The sequence below is a fragment of the Peromyscus maniculatus genome, chromosome 13 (genome assembly GCF_049852395.1).
Source record: "Peromyscus maniculatus bairdii isolate BWxNUB_F1_BW_parent chromosome 13, HU_Pman_BW_mat_3.1, whole genome shotgun sequence".
Classification (NCBI taxonomy): Eukaryota; Metazoa; Chordata; class Mammalia; order Rodentia; family Cricetidae; genus Peromyscus; species Peromyscus maniculatus.
The window spans coordinates 44,284,657-44,307,507 of record NC_134864.1 but is presented as its reverse complement, the minus strand read 5'-3'; the positions used below and the strand labels follow the sequence as shown (position 1 = coordinate 44,307,507).

The 22,851-nt window shown below is 38.9% G+C and overlaps 1 protein-coding gene across 3 annotated transcripts in view; it reads left to right on the top strand.

Annotated features, from left to right (window-relative positions):
- Spag16 (sperm associated antigen 16) overlaps nt 1–22,851 on the top strand; it is an 841,320-nt gene that overhangs the window by 402,548 nt on the left and 415,921 nt on the right. For all 3 annotated transcript variants that reach the window (XM_076550173.1, XM_006994855.4, XM_076550176.1), the window contains one exon: nt 17,024–17,209. In XM_076550173.1, coding sequence (XP_076406288.1) covers nt 17,024–17,209 — 186 coding nt within the window. The remainder of the gene's footprint in view (nt 1–17,023; nt 17,210–22,851) is intronic.

Here is a 22,851-nt window from a genome sequence, read left to right as displayed (position 1 = left end):
ACCGCCCGGCTTGCTTTAGTTTTAAATAGGCATCTTGTGAGCATGCTCAGAATGAACCAGTCTATGTCTGCTCTTTTCTTGGTCTACCATGGTGCCTTCCCTGCCCAGTCCCAAGCCCAAAGGATACTGGATTGGGAAGGTATGGGACAGTCCTGTCAGTTCTCTGTTTGATGTGTTTTCCTATCAAATAGGAACCACAAATCTGTGTCAGTTAGTCACTGGAGACCACATATAAGCCTTTTAAGTTTTTAAGCAACCATTACAAAATTATTTAAAAAATAATACAATGTATTTTTTATCAACATTTCTCTACCCCAGCTCCTCCCAGATCCAATCTCTTTACCCTCTCAGCTTCATAATATTTCTCTCCCGCTCTCTCCCTCCCTCTCTCCCTCTGCCTCTCTTCCAACCCCCCTCAACCAAAACAAACTAAAAATGAAAATCTAAACAAACAAACAAAATAAGACAAAAATACCCAAACAAGACAAAATGAAAAGAGGAACCCACAGAAAAAAAATGGAGTTTGGAGTTTGTTTTGTGTTAAAGACATGGAGTTTGTTTTGTGTTGGTCAACTGCTCCTGAGCAGCCTTAGACTGTGGTTAATACATTCAGGGACATTCCATTAAAGAAAACTGATCTTCCTTTGCCAGCAGCATTAATTACAAATAGCTTTTTTTTTGGTTTGGGATGGGACCCCATGACCACTTTCCCCTTTTAGTACTGGGACCCCATCTGGCTTGAACATGTGCAGGTCTTATGCATACTGCCACAGTCACTGTGGGTTTGTATGGCAAATTAGTTCTGCCCTGTCTAGGGGGCATTGTTTCCTTGGAACCATCCACCACCACTGCCTCCTACAAATTTTCTTCCTTCTCTTCCACATGGATCCCTGTGCCTTGAGGAAAAGTTTCCTTTCATAAATTCTTACATTGGGACAACTCAGTATAACACTGGGTTTCTTTATTTCTTCACAGAAATTATTTAATGTAGCATGAATCTTAGAAGGTCTTATTAATAAAAACAAACCTGGAGCCAGGTATTGGGGTGAATGCTGGAAGATCAGAGAAGCAGAACAAGCCACAGCCACCTCACCTTGCCAATTCCTCAGCTGATCCTGTTTCCTCAGACTGGAAGCCTGAGTGAATCTCCAGAGTGAATCTCAGCTGAACTGTTGCTCAAAAGTCTAAAAGCTTCACCAGCTCTAGTTCCTGGTCCTCATACCTTAAATACCTTTCTGTTTCCTACCATCACTTCCTGGGATTAAAGGCTCTTGTTGCCACTCCTGGGTGTTTCCAGTGTGGCCTTGAACTCACAGGGATCCAGGCAGATCTCTGCCTCTAGAATGCTAAGATTAAAGGCGTGTGTGCCATCATTTTCTGGCCTCTATATCTAGTGGCTGTTCTGTTCTCTGACCCATGATAAGTTTATTAGGGTACACAATATTTTGGGGAACACAGAATCACCACAATTTAATGATATTTTTGTCAAAATTCTAATACTGCTTCAAACAAATTTGCCATGTAATTAGATGTCTACAGTCAGTAAAATCCTGGTCCTATTAAAATATCTTTTAATTGTGATATATTCTTTGTCTTAATTATTCTAATTATTAGTGTATTGTTGCTTTGTCTCTCCAAGGTAGATCATTAATCCCCTTAGGACTGTCATCACCTTGACTACCTTTGTATGCTTTGTTTCCAAGTTATGTAAAGAGCCACCATAGTAAAAAAGTTAAGTTGTAGGGAGGCTCTCAAGACAACTGTTAGTGCAAGAGAGTTAGGATGCTCTCTCTTCTCAGATGCTAAATGCATGTTTTATATATTGTGAATACCACAGAATGGTTTTACTATCACTCTGTAGTTCACATGTAGTCACACAGGAATCTAAGTCAAGTGTAGATTCATGTGGACATAGATTGTATTTGTATGTATGTGCAAAAGCAAGCATGTAATTGTCAATGGTCAATTGCTAAATTCTATGATGGAAGGCATGCTTAGAGTTTTATTAATATAGTCATAAGTATTTACTCAAATGGTTCTTTTGAGAGGTTCAACTATTGTACAAACTATATGATCTAAAAATGAAGCAAATAATATTTAAAGAAAACTATGGTGAGAGTTAAATTCTCTGTGAATTTAAGTCCCAAGTCCTAGTATGTCTGATTCAGATGGTTTGCAGCAGCTCAGAGAGATTGCATTTCTCCAAGTCCCTCCAAGATGGTGATTCTAACTGCCAGAAACAGATGTTAAGAACTCCTGCCCTAGAACAAGAAGGATAGATCTGCAAGCTAGTTCACAGTGTGGGGACACTGTTGGATCATCTTTCCTTGTGTCTCCTTTGACCACGATTCCTTTCTGGCTTGATGATAGGACTGAAGATTTTTCTGGACTATTTTAGAGTATGTGCCAACCCTGGCAAACTCATAGTTGTATATCTACTCTTTTTAGAAGAAACATGTAATTTGAAGAAGACATGGAAAGCTAAGATAAAGCCTACCCCAAATTCATTCTGTCTATCTGTCTACCCGTCTATCTACATCTGTCTGTCTATCTATCTATCTATCTATCTATCTATCTATCTATCTATCTATTTATCTATCTACCTATCTATCTATTTATTTTTGATGCTATTGTAAAAAAAGCTGACCATTTTGATATTATGGCTGCTCTGTTCAATCTGTTTGTTGAAAGTTGTTCTATCATTCTGTCAATACCATGGGCTTAGTGGCAGTCTTGTGTATCGATTCCTTTAATCCTTCAACTGGGCATCCCGATATTTTTAATATATCTTTGCGTTATAAAAACAGGAAGGTATTCCTGAAACCATCTTATTTTATATTGTTTCCAGACATGAATTGGCAAAGATTGTTGGTCCTTCTTGTTGAAAAAGCCACATTAAAGACACAGGTGTGAGCACAGAGAGCACATATGAACAATAATGGTTGTGAAGTTGCCATTGTTGCTACAGTGGGCCCCATGGGCCAGAGGGACATAGCAGCAGCAGTTGCTTTTCTAAGACAGAGTTTGAAGAATCCTTCAGCTGTACCTCCTGATAGTCAGAATCCCACTGTTTCTTTTTACTGAGAACACACTGCCATCATGTAACTTGTGTTCCTGGGAAGCTGAGGGCCAAGAGTCCAGGATGAAAATTTTGTCCCCAGTGATGCCATTGAAGTGTAAATGCAGAACAGCAGAGAATATTTTTCCCTTTACTTGTACAGTGGTGGCATCTTACCTTATCCTGAGTGAATGAGTAGAGTTCAATCCACCATATACACTGAAATACTATTTACATGGGTGATCGGGGATGATATACTATATTTCTGTTTCAGTGTTTTATTTTTTTCTTTTAATTGTAACTTTAGAACCTCATAGATATAAAGAATAAAAGAATTATCAGTTGTTATCATAAAGGCAGCAGCATCAGCAATTTTGCCTCACATTCTTCATATGTTATGTTTCTCATTCTTGAGCAATTTTACAGCTTGTTTGAAATTTCAGAAAGTTGTATTTTGCAACAGTAAACCATTTATACTTAAAATATTAGTTAAAATACAAATCTACAAAATTCTTTAGGTTCATAATTCCTCAAAGTTACAAAAGTGCACTACTATATTCATGATACTATATTTAAGAATTGAAGAAGATACATATCTAAATATTTATTATAGGTGAAATCCTTTAAAAGATGCCCAAATTCCTATGTAAACTATTTTCTTAACACATTACACTATAGTACAGAATAAAACTTCAAAAATTTACTAGACATTTAATTATTATACTGAACCAAGAAAGCCTTAGGCTTATATTTCTAATATTCTTATGAACAGCAAAATAGACATTTTTATAAGTATATTTCAATATAGGGGAGACAGTAATTCTGAAAACTAAAATTTGCTTCAGTTAAAACTCACTGCCCTAATTCCTCCTTCCTTCTTTCAACATTGAAATATCTACCTATATCAAGTAACATTCCAAGTCTGCATAGTTGGATTTCACAATTCTTTTGGTCGTAAACTCCAATTTTTACACAAGACAGATTTCCTGGAACATGGAAGTAGAAAGGATCATTACTGATCCCACAAAAAAAAAAAAAAAAAAAACAAAACAAAACAGGAAAAGTCTCCAAAGCAGTATGTTCTGTGCAGGCCACAAGTCCTTAAAGAGAATATACAGAGTGTGCTCATTGTGGAAGAAAGTCTTGGTTTGACTTGCTCTATAGAATCACAGTGGAGAGGTACCATTTGTCTTTTACTGATAATGATACTGAAGAACTAAATGTTTCAAAAGCAGCAAGGCTTTGACATGACAGTGATGTGACTACAGCAGATGAGTTCTAATTGCTACTAATCTCTATTTTTACCTTATATACCCTGAGTGGAGAGCTAATGAGTATTAAACTTAATTCACCTTAAGCTGGTGGTGAAGAACTCAGAGTTGATACAAAACTCACTGCCTATCATGTTAGAAAATTTCCATCTCTAGTGAATGGTATAGCCTTGGTGATGGGTTCTGTGATATGCACATTAAGTCTTGCGATATTGTGGGGTAATGAGATGAGATAACTACCTAGTCACAGCTACATCTTTCCCATTCATTGCTGGGACCTATTGTATTCCAAGGAGACCAGAGAAGTGTTCAATGGTGGTGATATCGTTGGATTTGATTATTCACAGGATGTTCCTATTGCTCTTTTTCTCATGTACATCTGCAGTAATGGAGGGACAGGAGAGTAAATTAGCTACATTTAATCATGGCTGAGATTAATGGCATTTTAGGCTAGACAAATGGTGTTTAGGTATCTAAAGAATGGCTTAGTAAACTTAATTGCTCAATGGAGTTTCAGGGTAAGAATACAATATAGCTCTTATTAGAGTGAGCCATTTTTTTTTAATAAACTGATCTCATCAACAAGACTAATGCTCACATGAAGCTAAAGAAAATAATTTGAAAATGAAACATGAGAAGCAAACAGTAAGGATATTTAATGCCCGAAATTGAGAGTTAAATCAAATGAGTTTCATATTTTAATATGTGGGCATCAAATATAGTTTTATATTTAATGCTGAGATTTAAGATACTGGGAAAAGGTTGAAATAATATGTTGAAAATATATGTGCTGTTGAATAAAGGTAAATCAGCTATGAGCTGGGATAGAGTGGGTGCAGTTCAATTGGTAAAATGCTTTCCATGAAAGCATGAAGATCTGCTTTGGATCTCCAGAAACCATGTGAAAAGACAAGCATGATGGTATACACTTGTAATCCTAGCACCAGGGAGGTAAAGTCAAAATTAGGCAAGTTCAAGGTCCTAGGAGAGACTCTACCTCAAAGAAACAATGTGTATGATGTCTGAGCAACAACACTAGGGACTGGCCTCTAGCCTACACATGCACATGCATGGACACTTGCACACACAGCAACATGTACACACACTCACACACACATACACACACACACCTAATGAAATAGTGTACACAGCATGTGGCAGATGGTAATCCTCGAGATAAATAATGAAATGAAGTTGTTCCACTCAGCTGTAAGATGCTAAGAGCATTGTTCACACTCTAGCGATGAGAAAATGTTTGATAAAGTATATGGTTTTGCTCTTTGTGAACTCATCAGGCATCTGGATTCACAGTGCATGCACGAAACCTAGAAGTCAAGACAAAGCAAGTGTGTGCAAAGAGGTATGGAACGTGAATGAGCTATCAATGGCAGAACAAGAAGAGAATTGGTATCATACCTGAGAGAGAACAGGGGAACTTTCATTAATGTCTGTCATAAACTGCTGAGTGAAGCAAGAATAAAAGTGAGTGAGGCAAGACTACCCCTTCCTGGAAGGGGTAAATAGAAATAAAATGCTTTGCCATTGAATATTTGAAAAGGAGCTATTGATGCAGGACTCAGAGGGACTCTGGACCCACACTTGACACAGCCACTATTGAGAGCTCTGATGAGCAAGGGCAACATTCCACCACGGTACCAGGAGCAACACTGTCTCTGTTCCTGTTATCAAATTGGATGGTCTGTAAATTCTGCCAAGTCTAACTTCACAGAAGGGAGTCCTTGAAACTTACAGATTCTTCCAAACAGATATGTTTGGTGACTGGGAGGAAGGTTGGAATACTAGAGGGAACATCCCTGGGTGAAGTTGCCCAAGAAGGGCCAGTACTCTACTGGGATCATTCACCCTGGAGAAGGAAATAAAGAAGATTTTTTAGAGAGTAAGTGGTAAAAAAAAATAGAATAATTTGTAAAATTAATTAAATGTAGGGATGTGTGATTCAGTTAGATGGAGTTCAGTGCTCTCTGGGTTTAAGATTATAAATTTCTGAAAAACTGTCACTGTGATATCATCATTATGGAAAGTATCCAATTGGATACCAGGAACAGAGATGGTGTTTGTCCTGGTACCATGGTGGAATGTTGTTTTTATTCATCAGAGCTGTCAACAGTGGCTGTGCCAAGTGTGGGTCCAGAGTCCCTCTGAGCCCTGCACCAATAGCCACTTCTCAAATACTCAATGGCAAACTATTTTATTTCTATTTAGTCCTTCCAGGTAGGGGTAGATAACAATCATTGGCAATTGCTGTCTCTACAGGTGGATCCCAAGTTATGGCTGGGCAGCTAATTAGAGAGTCCCAGGCCCCAGAGAGAGATCCTGTCACCTGAGAGTGACCACTGACCTCTACATGTATGCACACACACAAACACACAGGAACATGGACACACACACACACACACACACACACACACACACAGACACACACAGACACAGACACACAGAAATACACACAAAAGAAATACTGTGCCTAATTCCATTTGGAATTCTCTTCAAGTCTGTACAAGGCATGGCTCTTCACTGTTCTTATTTTGAAGCAGCTTTGTGAACAGGTCGCGGCAGCAGTGTGGAGAAAGGATTGTGTTCCATTCCATAATTTATTTTGAGCTGTGAGTGTTGGGCAGTGTATCCTGTCTCTGCTGACCTAGAATATATTGTCAAATCAATCCTCATAAGACTTGAACTTGATGCCACACTCACGATTTTTTGGTTACCATGTACTCCTGAAAGTCAGAAGAGAGTATATTGAAAAATTTTGGGACTCGGGAATTTTACTCACTCAGCTCAGAGGTCAAAAACAGGTGCAGAAGCAGCAGCCTCCCAGGAGCACTTTTCATTGCAGGAAGAGCACACCGCCTGTATTACAAGTTAGACTCGGAAAAATGCCTTGGCTAAGTGGGAAATACACGTGTGAGACTGATCCCTGCTCTTGAGACTCATTTCCCTCATCCAGGAATGACTGTTAATATGCAAAGAGCAGATATCAAAGTAATTCATTTCAATATTAAATGCAAGTCTACATTAGAAATGTTTATAATTCCCCTACACAACTCCTGTCTTGCTCCTGTAGCAAGCCTGCCCCTCCTGCCCCTAAAACTAACACCTGATTACACCTCACTAAGGCCTCCTGACCCCCTCCCTGCTCAGAGCCCCATTCCATAGGACTCCAAGAAAGGCCCTTAATAGTTGATTGTTGCTTGTCCACTCTGTCTAATTTTCTACTACTCTTCTCTTCTTGAGTGAAAAAAAAAATACCGTAAAATCTGAGAATATACCATAATTTCCTGCACAATAAACTCGTTCTTCTAATCCCCTATTTTTATGTTGTAAATACTTGTGTGTGTGTGTATGTGTAGAGATAGATAGATAGGTAGATAGATAGATAACTTTGTTCAAATGTGTCACTTTTTAAAGATGATCCTGGCCATTTCTGCCCATTCTCTGCCCCATCACTTCCATCCTTTATATTCATTTGGTAGAATTATTAGGGAATACTGACACTAATTGGTTATACACTTATGTAACTAATTAGTACATGAAGTCTTTGAGGAAAATTATATCTTTGTATTTCTAAAAAGATGGTACATTTTGTGAATGTTAAACTGTACTTTAAATGCAAAAGATTATAAGACTCTTTCAAACATGAACTTTTTGAGAGGTAATTAAGTGTAGGATAGCTTGATAGATGAAATAAAAATGAAGACAGAAGTTGAATTGACACACACAATGCATATGAACTGATTTCAATCTTTTCTATCAGTGAAAAACTACTATGACTTCACTAAGGATTCCCATTGCCAATGAAAGAAATCGACTGAAGCTGCTCAGCGGCTCAGCTGAAACTCCCAAAGCATTTCATCCCTGAATCCACACTATAACTCATGGTGCTATTAGGTGACATGCATCAAGCAATGACTTCAGCGGCAGCATTTTGCTGACACAGGTAGGGTGTGTCTCCTTGTCTCTCTGCGCTATAGTAAGGAGACTCCTAAGACAGTCTGAAATGCTACAGACAAGAGAGAGAGCAGGGACAAGAGAAGACACAAGAAACAGAGACCCACTCGTTCATACACTTAGGAATCCTTCTGTTTGTTTTGTGCAATTTTGATATTTTAGTTTTTGTTTGTTCACATAATATTTTATTATATTTATTATTATACCTTAAAACATCTCTACAAGTATGATTTAATCAAACCTTTGTGGAAATTTAGTATGGGAAAGGCATAGTCAAATAGCTGGTCATTACTAACATGAAGAAACAGACCTTGTCCTTAGGAACTAAAAATAATAAATGGCTATGATAATGTTAAAAAAATGAAGAAAAAGAAGAATGAGGAGGAAGAGAAGAAAAAGAAGGAGGAGGAGGAGAAGAAGGAGGAGAAGGAGAAGGAGAAAAGAAGAAGAAGAAGAAGAGAAAGAGAGAAAGGAAGGAAAGAAAGAAAGAGAGAGAAAAAAAGAAAGAAAAGAAAACAGTGCCAGAGAAACAAAGTATTGAAGATAATATTTTCAAGAGGTTTTCAAACTGGTTCAGTATAGATTTCCCCCTGTGATGAGGTGAAAGAAGAGGAAAGACTAAAGCTCTGGAAGCACTAGGTCTCAGCTTCCTAGTGCTGGACAGGATCCACAGATGCCCTGCAGGATGATGGCTTTCTGTGCTGGTACTGCAGGGGAAGATGGATTGAGTTGTCTGGCATTCTATCTGCAGCATTTTCACCAGCTGGTCCACCAATCAATAAACCTCCTGGGTCAAATCTCAGCACTTAGGTGGCCTTTCAGGTATCTTTATGACCAAGGGCCAACAAAGACTTCTGCAGTTGGCTCCTCCTACTTCTCAGGCCACCTCTTCTCATCTCCACCCTTCTCTACATCCTCACTCACCCCATGCCACACTCCCCTTCAGTTCCCCTTGATCAAGTCTTGACTGCCTCAGTGCCTGTACCTAGAACTTGTGCCCTATGCTTCCTGAAAAATCAACTCTGTCTCTTGAGCTGCTGCCTAATTCTGCTCTGCTTTTAGCTCACAGTTCCTCTCTTCAGTGGATACTTTAGGCTCTCTACACAGTGCACAGCATACTTCTGAAGAGGTCTTACTAAGTCATTTACTTAATTACCTCATTTCCCTCTTCAGTTGGAAGGCAAGCTTCATGAGAACAAAGACTTTGTCTTTCTGGTTTAACCCCCCTTTATGAGAACCATGGCTCTAGGCACAATGCTAGATATTAGCTAAGTTTTCCTAAAAAGAAAGTAAATATATTCTTCATATCTTTTGTTTCACAAAAGATGGGTATTATAGAATCTGTTAAATGTTGATTATTTTCTTTTATCTGCTATGTTATATAATAATTAATTCTTAAATAATAATAATGCATTTGTTAAAAGAAAAGAAAGTTTCAAATGTAATAGTCTTCAGATAGCCCAAATAATTTTTAGCCATAAAATGAAAATAGACTTTAACTATGCATAAATATCAAAAATTTATGATTAGACAAGGTTATGCTTTACTAGAAAATTTATTTTAATGTCATATATATGCACAAGTGTTAATGACCTAAACTACTTAGGAGAATGTCTACTGCAATCAAAAGGCAAAATTAAATGAATTCCAAATATTTTAGTTTTTAAAATCTTGAAGGGAATTCTAGAACCCGTTTATCTTATTTCCAGCATAGCATCATCAGTCCTGAGCTGTTGAAAGTTATTAAACCAGCCTATAAGCTTTCCTTTTCCTTTTACAACCTAAACAATGGCATCAATGCAAGATATGAAACAGAAATAGGAACAGAATTACAAATTACATTTCTAATTCTATGGTTTTTTTGTCCTGTTTAGCAAGATGTCTTACTATATAAAAAGTTGTACCAGTTTTTCATTGGAATCTCTTTTTTCACTGTATACACCACAAATAGAATTCCTCAGTCAGTAGTATGCTCTAGAGTAGAGGAGGGACACCCAGGGCATAAGAGATGACTCAGTGGTGAACATCACTCTTTTTTTTTTTTTTTTTTTTTTTTTGGTTTTTGAGACAGGGTTTCTCTGTGTAGCTTTGGAGCCTGTCCTGGAACTCACTCTGTTGCCCAGGCTGGCATCGAACTCACAGAGATCTGCCTGCCTCTGCCTCCCAAGTGCTGGGATTACAGGCATGTGCCACCACCACCGCCTGGCTAAGACCTGTTATTACTCTTGCAGAGGACCTGGATTCAACACCCAGCAACCAAATGGTAGCTCACAACAGCCTACAACTTCAGCTCCAGGGGATCCAGCACCCTCTTCAGACCTCCATGGTCACCAGGTATCCATGTACAGCATGGATATTCATGTAGACAAAACACTCATGCACATGAAAATGTAAGAAATCTGAAAAGAATATTCATGTAAAATAAGCAGCTTATCACTCAATACAATGATAAGGAATTATGGGTATGTCCATTTCTCTGTCTTTCCTACTCTCCACAATATGTGTGGCTTAGAATTGATTTTATAATGAGTATAGGAACAAGACCTATGTAGTAGCTCCCAGGCTTCTTTTATCTATAATAGGAGGAAAAGTGAGCATTTATCAGAGTAAACCTAATGACTGCATTCTATATATGTTCATGCTGTGTACAGGCCTTGTGATAGGCTGTTGCTCTTTTGCCCATGTGTCTCATTTATGAGGTCTTCTAGTTAAAAAAGAAATAAAGACAGGAATAAGACAGCATGAAGAGTAAACTCAAATGCATATGAAGACAGACTATGTCTTCTATGTATGTCTTCATATGTACTTGGATCTGTCTGGAAGACTGGATTTGTTACTGACATGTTGTATTCTTGTTTTAAACACATCTTATTGTATTAAATGCAATCTCAATGTTGAGCAGAAAAGAAAGTGGAAGGTGGTTAAGCAACTGAGTGAGGGGACCCCAAAGCTCTAAACAAAATATCCCAGGAAAAGGTGGTATTTTTTTGGAGAAAGCTAGATATCTTAGTCTGGGGGTTATTCTCTTTCCATGCTGTGCTTCATACCATCCCTCTTTGATGCTCCCCCGAGTGTCAGAACATTTAAAGGAAGCTTCTAGAGTCCCACAGAAAAGAAGTCAATGGTAATTTACCATGCATTATTGACAGAAACGAATTCAACAGTAATTTACTGTGTGTTATGGTACATTATTTTAACTGTGTAAAGATGTGTTATATTTTTTTCTGCTGCTTTTGTTAATGATGCAAAGACATGCTACATTTATTTGATTAAATAAAATTAACCTGGGGTCAGGAGGCTGAGCAACTAGCTGACAGGAAGTGGGAGGGAGGAACTAAATGTAGTGAGGGTGGGCTGAGCGGAAGAAGGGCCTCTTTTTCTGGAGACTGTAGCAAGGAGAGAAGGTGAGGAGCTACTTGCTATTCACCCCTCTAAGCTGGTAGGATTTCACCTCAACCTTTGAGTCCTGAGTTCTATAGAAGGATAGAGATTTAGATCAAGTTACCTTTAGGAGCCATGATGGAGCCAGTGCCTGCAGGAACAGAATTCCTGCTTGGCTGTGGTCTGTGCCGCTGAACCGCTCCTGGTAGCTGTGGTTGCAATTGCCAGTTGGGAGAGTTGCTTAGGGTTCAGCCACTGTATTGAATGCAAAACAACACTATGAACATCCCTGGGAGTTCATTACTGTCAGAAAAGTATTTTCCTTTCTTTGTTTATTTCTTTCTTGAATTCTGCCCTGTCTTTTACCATATCTCCCCACCACCACCACCACCACACACACACACAACAAGCCTTGGGACACAGGCCTAGGTATTCTTCCATGGGCCTCTCCTATTTTCAGAATCTGTACAGTCTGCCCACAGTTCTGTCTTTTTGCTTCATTTTCTTTGTGATTCTAGATTGTTTCTAGGATTTTAGTGAAAACAAGGAGTGTCATTTGAAAACTTAGACAAGGGGAATTTTTTACTTAAGAAAACCAGCAAAGACCATTCTCTGTGTAGATGTGTACTGAGCTTGATTTATCCTGTCCCAGTGGAGAATTCACTCACTCTGCAAGCGATCTGCTAGCTCTTTATCAAAGGAGACAAGTATAAGAAACTTGCAGACACTTCTTCCCTAATGTACCCTAATGTCTGAGAGCTCTCATAAATGGTTTATACTAAATGTGTCATAAATGTCTGAATACTTTTCTAATTTAAATTCTAAAAGTGGGTGTTACAAATATAAACATTTTATGAGCTGAGTAAAACAGAGAATAACCTATTTTACCTGTGCTGTCTTAGGGTTACAGTTGCTATAAGCTGTGAAACACCATGACCAAGGCAACTCTTATAAAACAAAATATTTAATTGTGGCTTACTTGGAGTTCCAAGAGGTTTAATGTGGTGGACCAGCCCCCACACTTATTTACCCCAGAAACTCTTGAGGAACGAGGGATAAGAGACTTAGTTAGAAATAGGGAGAGAGAAAACACAGGATAGACTCAAGTGGCCCTGGATCCTTATCCAACCAGGCCTATAGCTTTATTCCAAAGGGCTATTTATAACAATGCCAAGGGGTGGAGCAAAAGACCTCCCTCTTGTTGTCACACCCTTACAAACACCTGGTACCCAGATCCGTGGTCCAATCAACCTCCCACGCAGTTGTGCTGGGTGCTGGGTACGGCCACTAGGAAACCAAATTGGCTCCAACATCTGGGTAAATGAGATAAGTAAGCAGGCCCCAGCATTATCATCATGGCAGCATGCAGACAGGCACTGTAGCAGTAGGAGAGAGAGAGAGAGAGAGAGAGAGAGAGAGAGAGAGAGAGAGAGAGAGAGAAGAAAGAGAGAGAGACTCTGAGCTTGAGTGGATTCTGAAACCTCAAAACCCACCCTCAGTGACACACATCCTCCAACAAGGCACACCTCCTAATCCTTCTAATCCTTTTAAGTAGTGTCACTCCCGCTAAGCATTCAAATATATGAGCCTATGGGGGCCATTCTTATTCAAACCACCACATGTACACATCTATCTTAGTTAATATTCTATTGTTGTGAAAAGATGCCATGACCAAGGCAATACTTACTTAAAAAAAAAAATCCAGGCATAGTACTAGAGCAATAGCTGAGAGCTTTACGTCCTGATCCACAGGCAGCAGGCATTGAGAAAAAGAGACTCTAGACCTGGCATGGGAATTTAAAACCACAAAGTCCACTCCCAGCAACTCACCTCCTCCAACACCACACATACACCCACACCCACACCCACCCCACCCCCCACACAGGCATACACCATGGTGATATTGTGTTCCCCAAAATATTGTGCACCCTAATAAACTTATCTGGGGTCAGAGAACAAAACAGCCACTAGATATAGATATAGAGAAAATGGTGGAACACATGCCTTTAATCCTATTATTTGGGAGGCAGAGATCTAGATGGATCTTTGTGAGTTTAAAGCCACACTGGAAACAGCCAGGCATGGTGACACATGCCTTTAATCCCAGGAAGTGATGGCAGAAAGCAGAAAGGTATATAAGGCATGAAAACCAGGAACTAGGCTGGTTAAGCTTTTAGGCTTTTGAGCAGCAGTTCAGCTGAGATTCATTCCCGATGAGGACCCAGAGGCTTCCAGTCTGAGGAAACAGGATCAGCTGAGGTACTGGCGAGGTGAGGTGCCTGTGGCCTGTTCTGCTTCTCTGATCTTCCAGCATTCACCCCAATATCTGGCCTCAGGTTTGTTTTTATTAATAAGACTTGTTAAGATTCCTGCTACAAAACACACATAATATCTAAAAAAACAAAAGAAGGAGAAAGAAAAATCCCTGTTTTATCCCATCCCTGCGCTTAGCACCTAAAGGAAATGAGTCACCTGAATATTTGCATGCTATCACCTTTTTATTCTAAATTCCTTCATCCTGTGGTTTTAGCACATGTAGTGGCACACCTATGTTTTAGGTGTGAACACATTGGGAATTAACACTTTTGGCATATAGATCTTACCAAGGAGGGACATACTTGCCTGCTCATTGAAAGGTTTTTGCTGCCCCTGGGGATTTGGCAAGATGCTGGAGAAATGCTAACTTACATTACTGAGAGATTGTATTTTATACCCCTGTCTCACATGCTCTCTCTCTCCCCCTCCCTCTGTCTCTGTTTCTATCTCTGTCTCTGTCTCTGTCTCTGTCTCTCTCTCTCTCTCTCTCTCTCTCTCTCTCTCTCACACACACACACACACACACACACACACACAGTCCACTCAGGAATGTCCTCTGTCTTCACAAGAATGAAAAGTATACTGTGTTTTATATAATATACATATTTTGAAGCATGAAAATATTTTAAAAGAATATTCAGGCTTGTATTTCTTTTTATTTAGAAGTATTTACATCCATGAGTTATAATTTCTAAAACTTCTTTAAATATTACTTGTATTTATTATTAAATATTAGCTTGTGATACTTAAAAAGAAATGGCAGTACAACATCGCAGTTGTATTTTAAATTAAAGAGAAGTATATTAAATTTGTGTGGAGAGTTCTTCAGCTACAGGCAAAAAACTCAACAGTAATTCTTATCCTAGACCAAGACTTTGAGCCCTGATAGCCTGCTAACACGTAAGAAACGGGATAGAGAAAAGAAAGAAATTGTTTTATGTTTGTTTAAATATTTTAGATAAATGTATTTTTTATTGTTTGGTGTCCAATACCGAAAACTAAAAGTATAAATGACAAGAACATGCATGAACAAACCGTTGCTACAAAGCAAAGAATATGTTTATTTTCTCTCTAACTGTGAAACCCTGACTGTCCTATGGCAATTTTCAGCTATGCTAATTGAAAGGTAAGTAGATGTCCTTTCTGACTTTAGCGGGAATATCTTCAGTGCTTATAATCCACCACGCCTGCAGCATTTCAAGAGCTCCCTGCCAGTGCTGCCTGTTTCCTCTGTACAAACGGAATTTCCATGGCCCACTTAAAATAAAAAAGTTCACTATTAAAAGTCAAATACCTTTCAATATATTGACTTTTTTTTCTTTGCAATTTAACTAAAATATAATTACATCATTTCTCGTGTTCTTTTCGTCCATCCCTAGCTCCTGTGTCTGACACTCCCTCCCAAATTCATAGCCTCCCCTTCTTTAGCTGTTATCATCATATATACTTACAAAGAAATAAACCTACACATATTACTTGCTGATTCTGTCCAGTGTTACCTGCATGCACATGTTTCTAGGACTGCTCCTTGGTATGGAATAACCAATCCCAAGGATCTTCCCTGGAGAAGATTTTCAGGAGTTGCTAATTGCCTATAGCTCTTTATCTAGGGGTGAGGCTGCTGAGCTTTTCCCCATCTACAATAGTATGTCAACAGTTATTGATATTGTTGAGGTCTTGTTTAGGCAGCCATGTTGTTGAGATTTCATGGATGCCACTCCCTGTTATATACAGAAAACACCGTCTAACAGAAGACTTCCTGGTCCTCTGGCTCTTACAATCTTTCTGTGCCCTCTTCCATAATGTACCCTGAGTCTTGGGTACAGACATTGTATTGTTGATATGTCAACTGGGGCTAGACATCAATCTGTCACTTTTTCTCCACATTTTGACTAGTGTGGCTTTCTGTGATGATCTCCTGCTGCTTCAAAATAAAGCTTCCTTGATAAAAGGTGAGGTCTCCACTTACCAGTGAAAATAAAGATTAGTATTTAGAATGTAGTTAGGAATCATGCTGGTTTAGGAAAGTGGCAGTAGATGTACTTTCCTTCTCTCTTTACAGTGTGGCTTTATTCACACATTCATCCAATTTTACTTATTTATTCTGAAGTGTTTTCTGCCAAGCATGATGCTAAGAACACAGAGAAAAGATGTGTTTCCATGATTTAAAAAAAAAAAAACAAAAAAACAAAAAAAAAAAAAAAAACAGGCTGAGGCAGAGGCCAGTACAATTCAGTGTGTGAAAGCTACCAAGGGAACACAAAGAATATTCAAGGTCAACTCACACAAAGATGATGAAAGTGTAGTTTGCTTGTAGCTGATATTTTGGCCCAATACCCCAGAAAAGTCAGCTGCTCCTGATCATTGACAAGCACTGTTTCCTTAAACTGGATATAGTGTCCATTCGTTGAACGCCATGGCTTTCAAAATATCTGCTAATAACTTCAATAGAAAAATCCAGTGATTCATCATCAATTACTCAGTACCTTAAAATTCTCATTTTTAATGATAAAGTAAAAAAAAAAAAAACAACCCTGCCTTATCCCTCATCTTCTTGAATAATTTAATCAGTGTGACAAGGGTCAATGACAAGAGCTTTCTCCCTATTGTGTTTTTGAAGGGTCTCAACACATCTAGACGGTCTTCATTTTGAAGTCTCCCTTCTCACATAGTGTAACACATAACCTTGAACTCAACTCAACCTAAAAAGGAAAGTGCTGTGTTGGTAAATTAATCAGGAGCACTCTAGAAGATCTAATTTAAAAAGTACACATTAGCCGTTTATCTCATAGTATAAATTCCTAATCAATCAAAGTAAATAATTGTGTAGACTCAAATATTATCATGAAGTCTAGCCATTTAAGTGTGTAACTAAAGCAAACAAACCTCAATTAAACACACATCACTTGTAATAGTATATATATGTATAAAAATATATTTTTATAAGTATGTATAAATATACACATGGTTCAGAGAAAAACATGAATTGCATTTTAAACAAATTGTCTTCTTGTTTTCTTAAAAACAGTGGCAACAAGTTGGCTACTTCAAGTGGTGACTCCACAGTTAAATTATGGGACCTTGCAAAAAATGAATGCATATTGACCTTTGAAGGACACAGCCACGCAGTATGGTCCTGCACATGGCACTCTGGTGGTGATTTTGTGGCTTCTGCCTCACTGGATATGACTAGTAAAGTCTGGGACGTCAATAGGTAAGAACCACTTTTCAATATTATCAAGCTATATTGATATACATTTCATGAGTAGAGTGTGTTGTTTTCCTCGATACTAACACTGGGAAACATTACCAGAAACTGTTCACTGCTAGGATTACAGGGAGTGATGTAAATAATCTTTGTGAAATCCATTTCCAAAAACATTGATCTTTGTTGATATAATAATTCCTTTCTGAGTGTTCAGAACAAGATCAAGTCTGTATTAAGAGATTAAGGTTTTGTCAACTGGAAGCTGCTTATTAGAAACTGATAGAAATGAATATTTATTTTAAGTAGATTTTTTTGCTCTGCATAACACAGGGTTGCTATGTCTCTGCACTGTGGAAGTTGGTTTGGCAGTCATGAATATGATAGAGTTGGCTTATGCTCAATTTTTATTGATACCTTGGAATGTTTTCCCAAACCAATAATTTTTAGTAATTCACAAAATTATAGACATGAAAGTTTTATATTTGTCTTAATTCAAAACAGACATCCATTTCATTTGTAGTATCAGTAACAGTATTATAATATGTTAAACACAAGTAAGTTGCAAAAATGGTACATTAGGCTATTATCAAATATCTTAATTGTTTCAGCTTAGAGGTTATCTGTCAGGCTTTGGGCCTTGTTTGCTGTTGAAACAATGCACAGGTATTGTGGGATTTATTAAGGCAAGTCCACATGGTTAAAAGGGAGATTTATTTTGGGGTAACAACAAGTAAAGGGATTGGTTGCAGGATCTGGGAGAGGTGAAGTGCAGTCCAGGGGTGTTCTCTGGATAACTCTGCTCAGTCTACCGTCCAGCTTCCAGGATCACCAGGATCCAAGAGAGCCAGCACATCTGGATCTCAGGTCTTAAGGTCTCCCATCTCGGCTCCGCCTCAGGGGCAGGCCAGAGGTAGGCGTGGCAGTTGCCACAAGCCTCACTGAGGTAATATTTCCAGGCCAAAGCTGAAACAGCTACCTACTACATACAGGTCCCAAATTGTGGATGATAACTCTTGGAATGTTAGGCCAACTATTGTCATCCTAGATCCAATATAACTTATCGTTAAAAAGTAAGAAAATTATGGAGCCATCATAAAGGCTGAGACTTAGAATTACACATACAGTTGGTCCCTTAAACAGCTGTCCTCCATCTTTCCTGAGTTATGAGTGGCATCTTGAGAGCAGAGGGCAATTTGGTGCTTGGGACCATAATCAAGACTCTCGGGAAGATTCAGTTGAAGGTTATCTTAAGCTCTGCATATAAATGATTTCCAAAGGCTGTGCATCGGTTACTAGGCTCCTTTCTCTCTGCACTGTGCTTTGTTTCCTTGATGCTACCCCTGGGCTCTGTAAACTTCACTGTGGCTTTGCTGGTGGCATGTCTACTTGGCGCATGCAGTAGATAATGAGTCTGACAATGGGGGAGGCCTTCCTTCTTACTATCCCTTTCCTCTGAGCTTATTGTAGACTTGCTATCACTCCACTGGCTGTTCTTATCACAGCAGCAGAATCCAGTGACAGGCTTCTTTCTATACAAGCAGCCTCACTGGGGCACCATTTAGAGAGGAAAACGTCAGGGAGCAGATATTGCTTCCCCTTGGTCTGTATTTCCCATTTCTCTCAGAATATATCCTCTAAGCAGAGAAACCCCATTAACAGCATGGAAATGCAATCCCCCCTGAGGAATGACTTCAGCCACTTCAACTACCAAAACCCCCTTCTTCAACTCTGGGGTTTTTGTGAAAGCTGAGCATTGATCATTTCTATAGTATTTCCTTTGTGATTTCAGTGTTTAGGTTGCCCTCTCTTCTCTGATGGAGCTTTGTCTGTCCCTTAGCATTTTCTTCTTCTCATTACTTAGTGAACAACTTACACAGTTGTCAGTCCTGTCTGGTAAGCTTTGATCTTTAAGGTAATGGGAGCCCTTACTAGACCTTGACAGATTCAAACATAGGCAGATAAATAGCTCAATCCATCTGAAAGGAACAACTAACTAAACTTTGCATATCCTGTCTGAGAAAGCATGACTCAGAGTGATAGATTTCTACCTAATTCTATCTAAAACTGGGACAGTTGTTTTCTCAGTGGGGCATTATTTTATTTGTAATAATCAATTGCACGAAAAAATTCCAAGTCTATTATGCTTCCATATCTTATGATCAGATTTCATTAATATTGACAATACTGAGTCATTGGAAATTCAGTGTAATTATGTAATTTTAGTCTTTTTTACATTTGACTTAGATGAAGATCCTAATACAAGACTGCAGTACATTGAAAATATGTCTTCAAATCTATTAACCATCCCGAATGTATAAACCCAACTATGGCTAGAAACTGCTTCCCAATGATCTTCACTCCCCTTAGAACAATTTCAAACACTATGATTTGACAACCTTCCCTTTGACTCTGACATAAATACTGTCATCTCATTGATGCCCAGTAGATATTGACATAGCAGATCAAAATTCCTCTTGATTAATGTCAAAATCCTCTAAATTTAAAATTTTCCATCAATATCAGGAGCTCAATCAAATTCATCACCAATGACAAAAAGTGATACCGACTTTGAAGCTGAACTACTGCCCACAGGGACATGTAAAGGGAGACATTGATTACATCTGAAGGGCTGTTGATACATCTTTCAGAGTTATAATCAAAACATCAAGTTCTGATTTGTAATTACCCAGGGATCAGAGTCGTGTAGATATGTCTAAACTCTGAGAGTCTTAGTTTAAAATCTTAGGTTGCTTGAAATGGCTTAGTGACTTCAGGGGAGAGTCACTTGCCTTGGTAATTTGGGTGTTGGCAGAAACTGTGTCTTGTTGTATAGCTTACTGTTCTCTGGATGCCCTGTGGTTCTTAAGAATGGAATATTTTGGACTGATATGTAATGTTGTCATTCAATTGGCTGTTTGCCAAAATGTTAGATCACTGGGAAGCATAACCTATATAACATTTCAGATAAAGCTTCATATTTACTGAGCAACGTTAAGAATTTTCTTAACACTAAGGACTCAGTGGGGGTAAAGCCTCACTCTGCAGAGGTTCTGTAGCATATTTTGATGGTCTTCCCAAGGATCACAATATGAACTGACGGATGTATGCATTGCAGTTAGAAATCATTGTTTCCTACTTTGGTTTTAAAATATGCCCTTTAAGGTCAGTCACTAAACTCTCATGCACACTTGAGACACACACACCTGCACACACACATTCACACACACACAAACATATGTGCATAAGCACATACATATTCACACAGCACATGCACACTCACATATACATACAAAGAAGCATGCACACAACTGCACACATACACACACACACACACACACACACACACACACACACACAATTTATCCAGGACACAGAATGCTTGGCATATGACTGTTTACTTGCATGAATGAATAAGTACCCATGAAATCTGTACAGTAGGAGTTTTTACCTTCCAGATCCATATGAAGTTGTGTTATAATTTTCTGTCTTATCCTGCATGAATCTATAAAATGATAAAAATTGGGTAGAAGTATTAAAAATGATCTCAGTCACCTGTAAAAAATAATTTATGTTTCCTTTCCTAGGCATTTACACGTAACATCAATGAATAAGTGTTTACTAGATGACTGAACAGTGTCGGGCTGTTACAGATATATGGAGACTTTCAGACTCAATCACTATCCTCAATGAGTTTATAAGTCATTTAAGGATGTAGGGATTTTGAAGCAATCATAGAATTTGCAATGCATCTGCTCTCTGTATTATTGCACCCGGTATTCTGGGAGAGTCCTGGCTGTTTTTCTTCCAAGGTAACTGTATTTGGCGAAGCAGCTTCATCACCTTGTCACTTTGGTGTTTGGAAGGCAGACCGTGTGCTGGTTCCACTTGTCGCTGGAAGGAAAAGGATTGGAAATGGCCAAAATGTCGCTGAGTGTAGCTGCCTCAGCTGCTTCGACCAGACAGCAAAAGGGCAGGGACTCAGCAGTCTGTAGCAAGGATAGAAAGGAACAGGGGGACTTGTAAACTTCAGCAGCTTCTCCCTCCCAAATGCTGGGAAACAAATGTAATGGCCTTAATGCTCTGTGTATTGTTTCAGATGCTCTTGAAATTCTGTGGAGAAAGGAAACAAAGCAAGTTAAGAACCACGTTCAAGGTGTGGTTTTTCTCTGTATTTTGTTACTAGGAAGCAGATTTTCCAGAAACCTGGGTTTGTGGGAAAATCATGTTGACAAAGAAACCACGAGCCTACAGTTAGTAACTCACCCATTCTTAAAATAGTCCTTGAGGCCCCAAATGTATATCCACAGGAAGTGGAGTTCCAGTGTTCCCTAGTCACAAGGGAAAGGAAGAACCTATGTTAGACACAGCCATAGAGAATAACGGATACGGGAAAACCTTCTGTGACACAAAGGCAGGACACATGCACGAAAAATGCATACCAAATCAAAGCAAACCCTGAAACCACAAAACAAGCATACAAACGGGAGTGGGGAAAGTGTTCCTCTTGTGAGCATGCCATGGCTCCCATAAGGAAGTTTCTTCAGTGCCTTGGAGAAGTTCCTTGACTTGCTTTGTCAGGCAATTCACAAAGCAGAGGGTTTGTGTTTCTCACCCTCTTTTCCTCTGTTGCCATTTGTACAGCTGCTAGTCCATCTTTCCTCCATCATGTGCGGTGTGCAGACAGCAGAAACTCGGTTTTACCTAGTTGATCAGCAGAAGGGACCACTCTGACCCCTGGGAACAGCTTCAGTACCATCCAGAGAACACGGACTATAAAATACACGGCAGTGGCTGATTGTGATCTGGGGTTGTCTCCATTTCTAGATTGGGAAAACAGCGGCAAATACTTGTATGCGGTGGGAAATGTGGCATCGTTATATGGCGGGCAGAAAGGTGAAGTAGAGATGTTAGTATTCATTTGTTTGTTCCCTTCTCTCACATTCACTAGAACATGGCTGTCTAAGTGCTATTTCTTAGCTATTTCTCAGCTTTGCTATTTTTCAAATGTAGCTGCACTAATAACTTCTATACAGCAAAACAATAGTTAAACTGATAGGGACCATTTTCATTTTTGGATCTCTAGGGTATGCAATGGCCACAGAAGACAGTTATTTTTCTTTTTAAAAAAATGAGAGAGCAAATCTCCACATGCTTGGATTGCATGAGCCCACTCCCTCTCTCCCTCCAGTTAGCCTGTCCTGTTGTCTGAGGAACTCAGGAACAGGGGAGAAACTAAGTTATTGATGTCATTTTATCCCAGCCTCTTTGTTGGGGCACTTGCTCCTGCTGGTCTAATACAGGCTTCCTGTGAATATTTTCTAGATGATGCATTCTCCCTCATGACTTACTTTTAAGGCAACTGGGACAAGTCTTGAAGTATTTGCAAATGTGTAGATGGGGTCACTTCATGAACATTCTGTCTGTAGTCAATGGCTCTTTAACTCTCTCTTCTCATGTTATGACCTTAATATACATTGTAATACTGCTGGAGCCTATGAAATCGCAATTGTCAGCAGAAATACTTGTAAGTATAATAATGGGGTTTGCATAGGTTATAATGCCATAAGAGTAGTTGTAAATTGTTAGAAAAAGTGAAACTATTACGCATGTGCCTCCATTAGTAGAACTATGATTTAATAATGATGAAT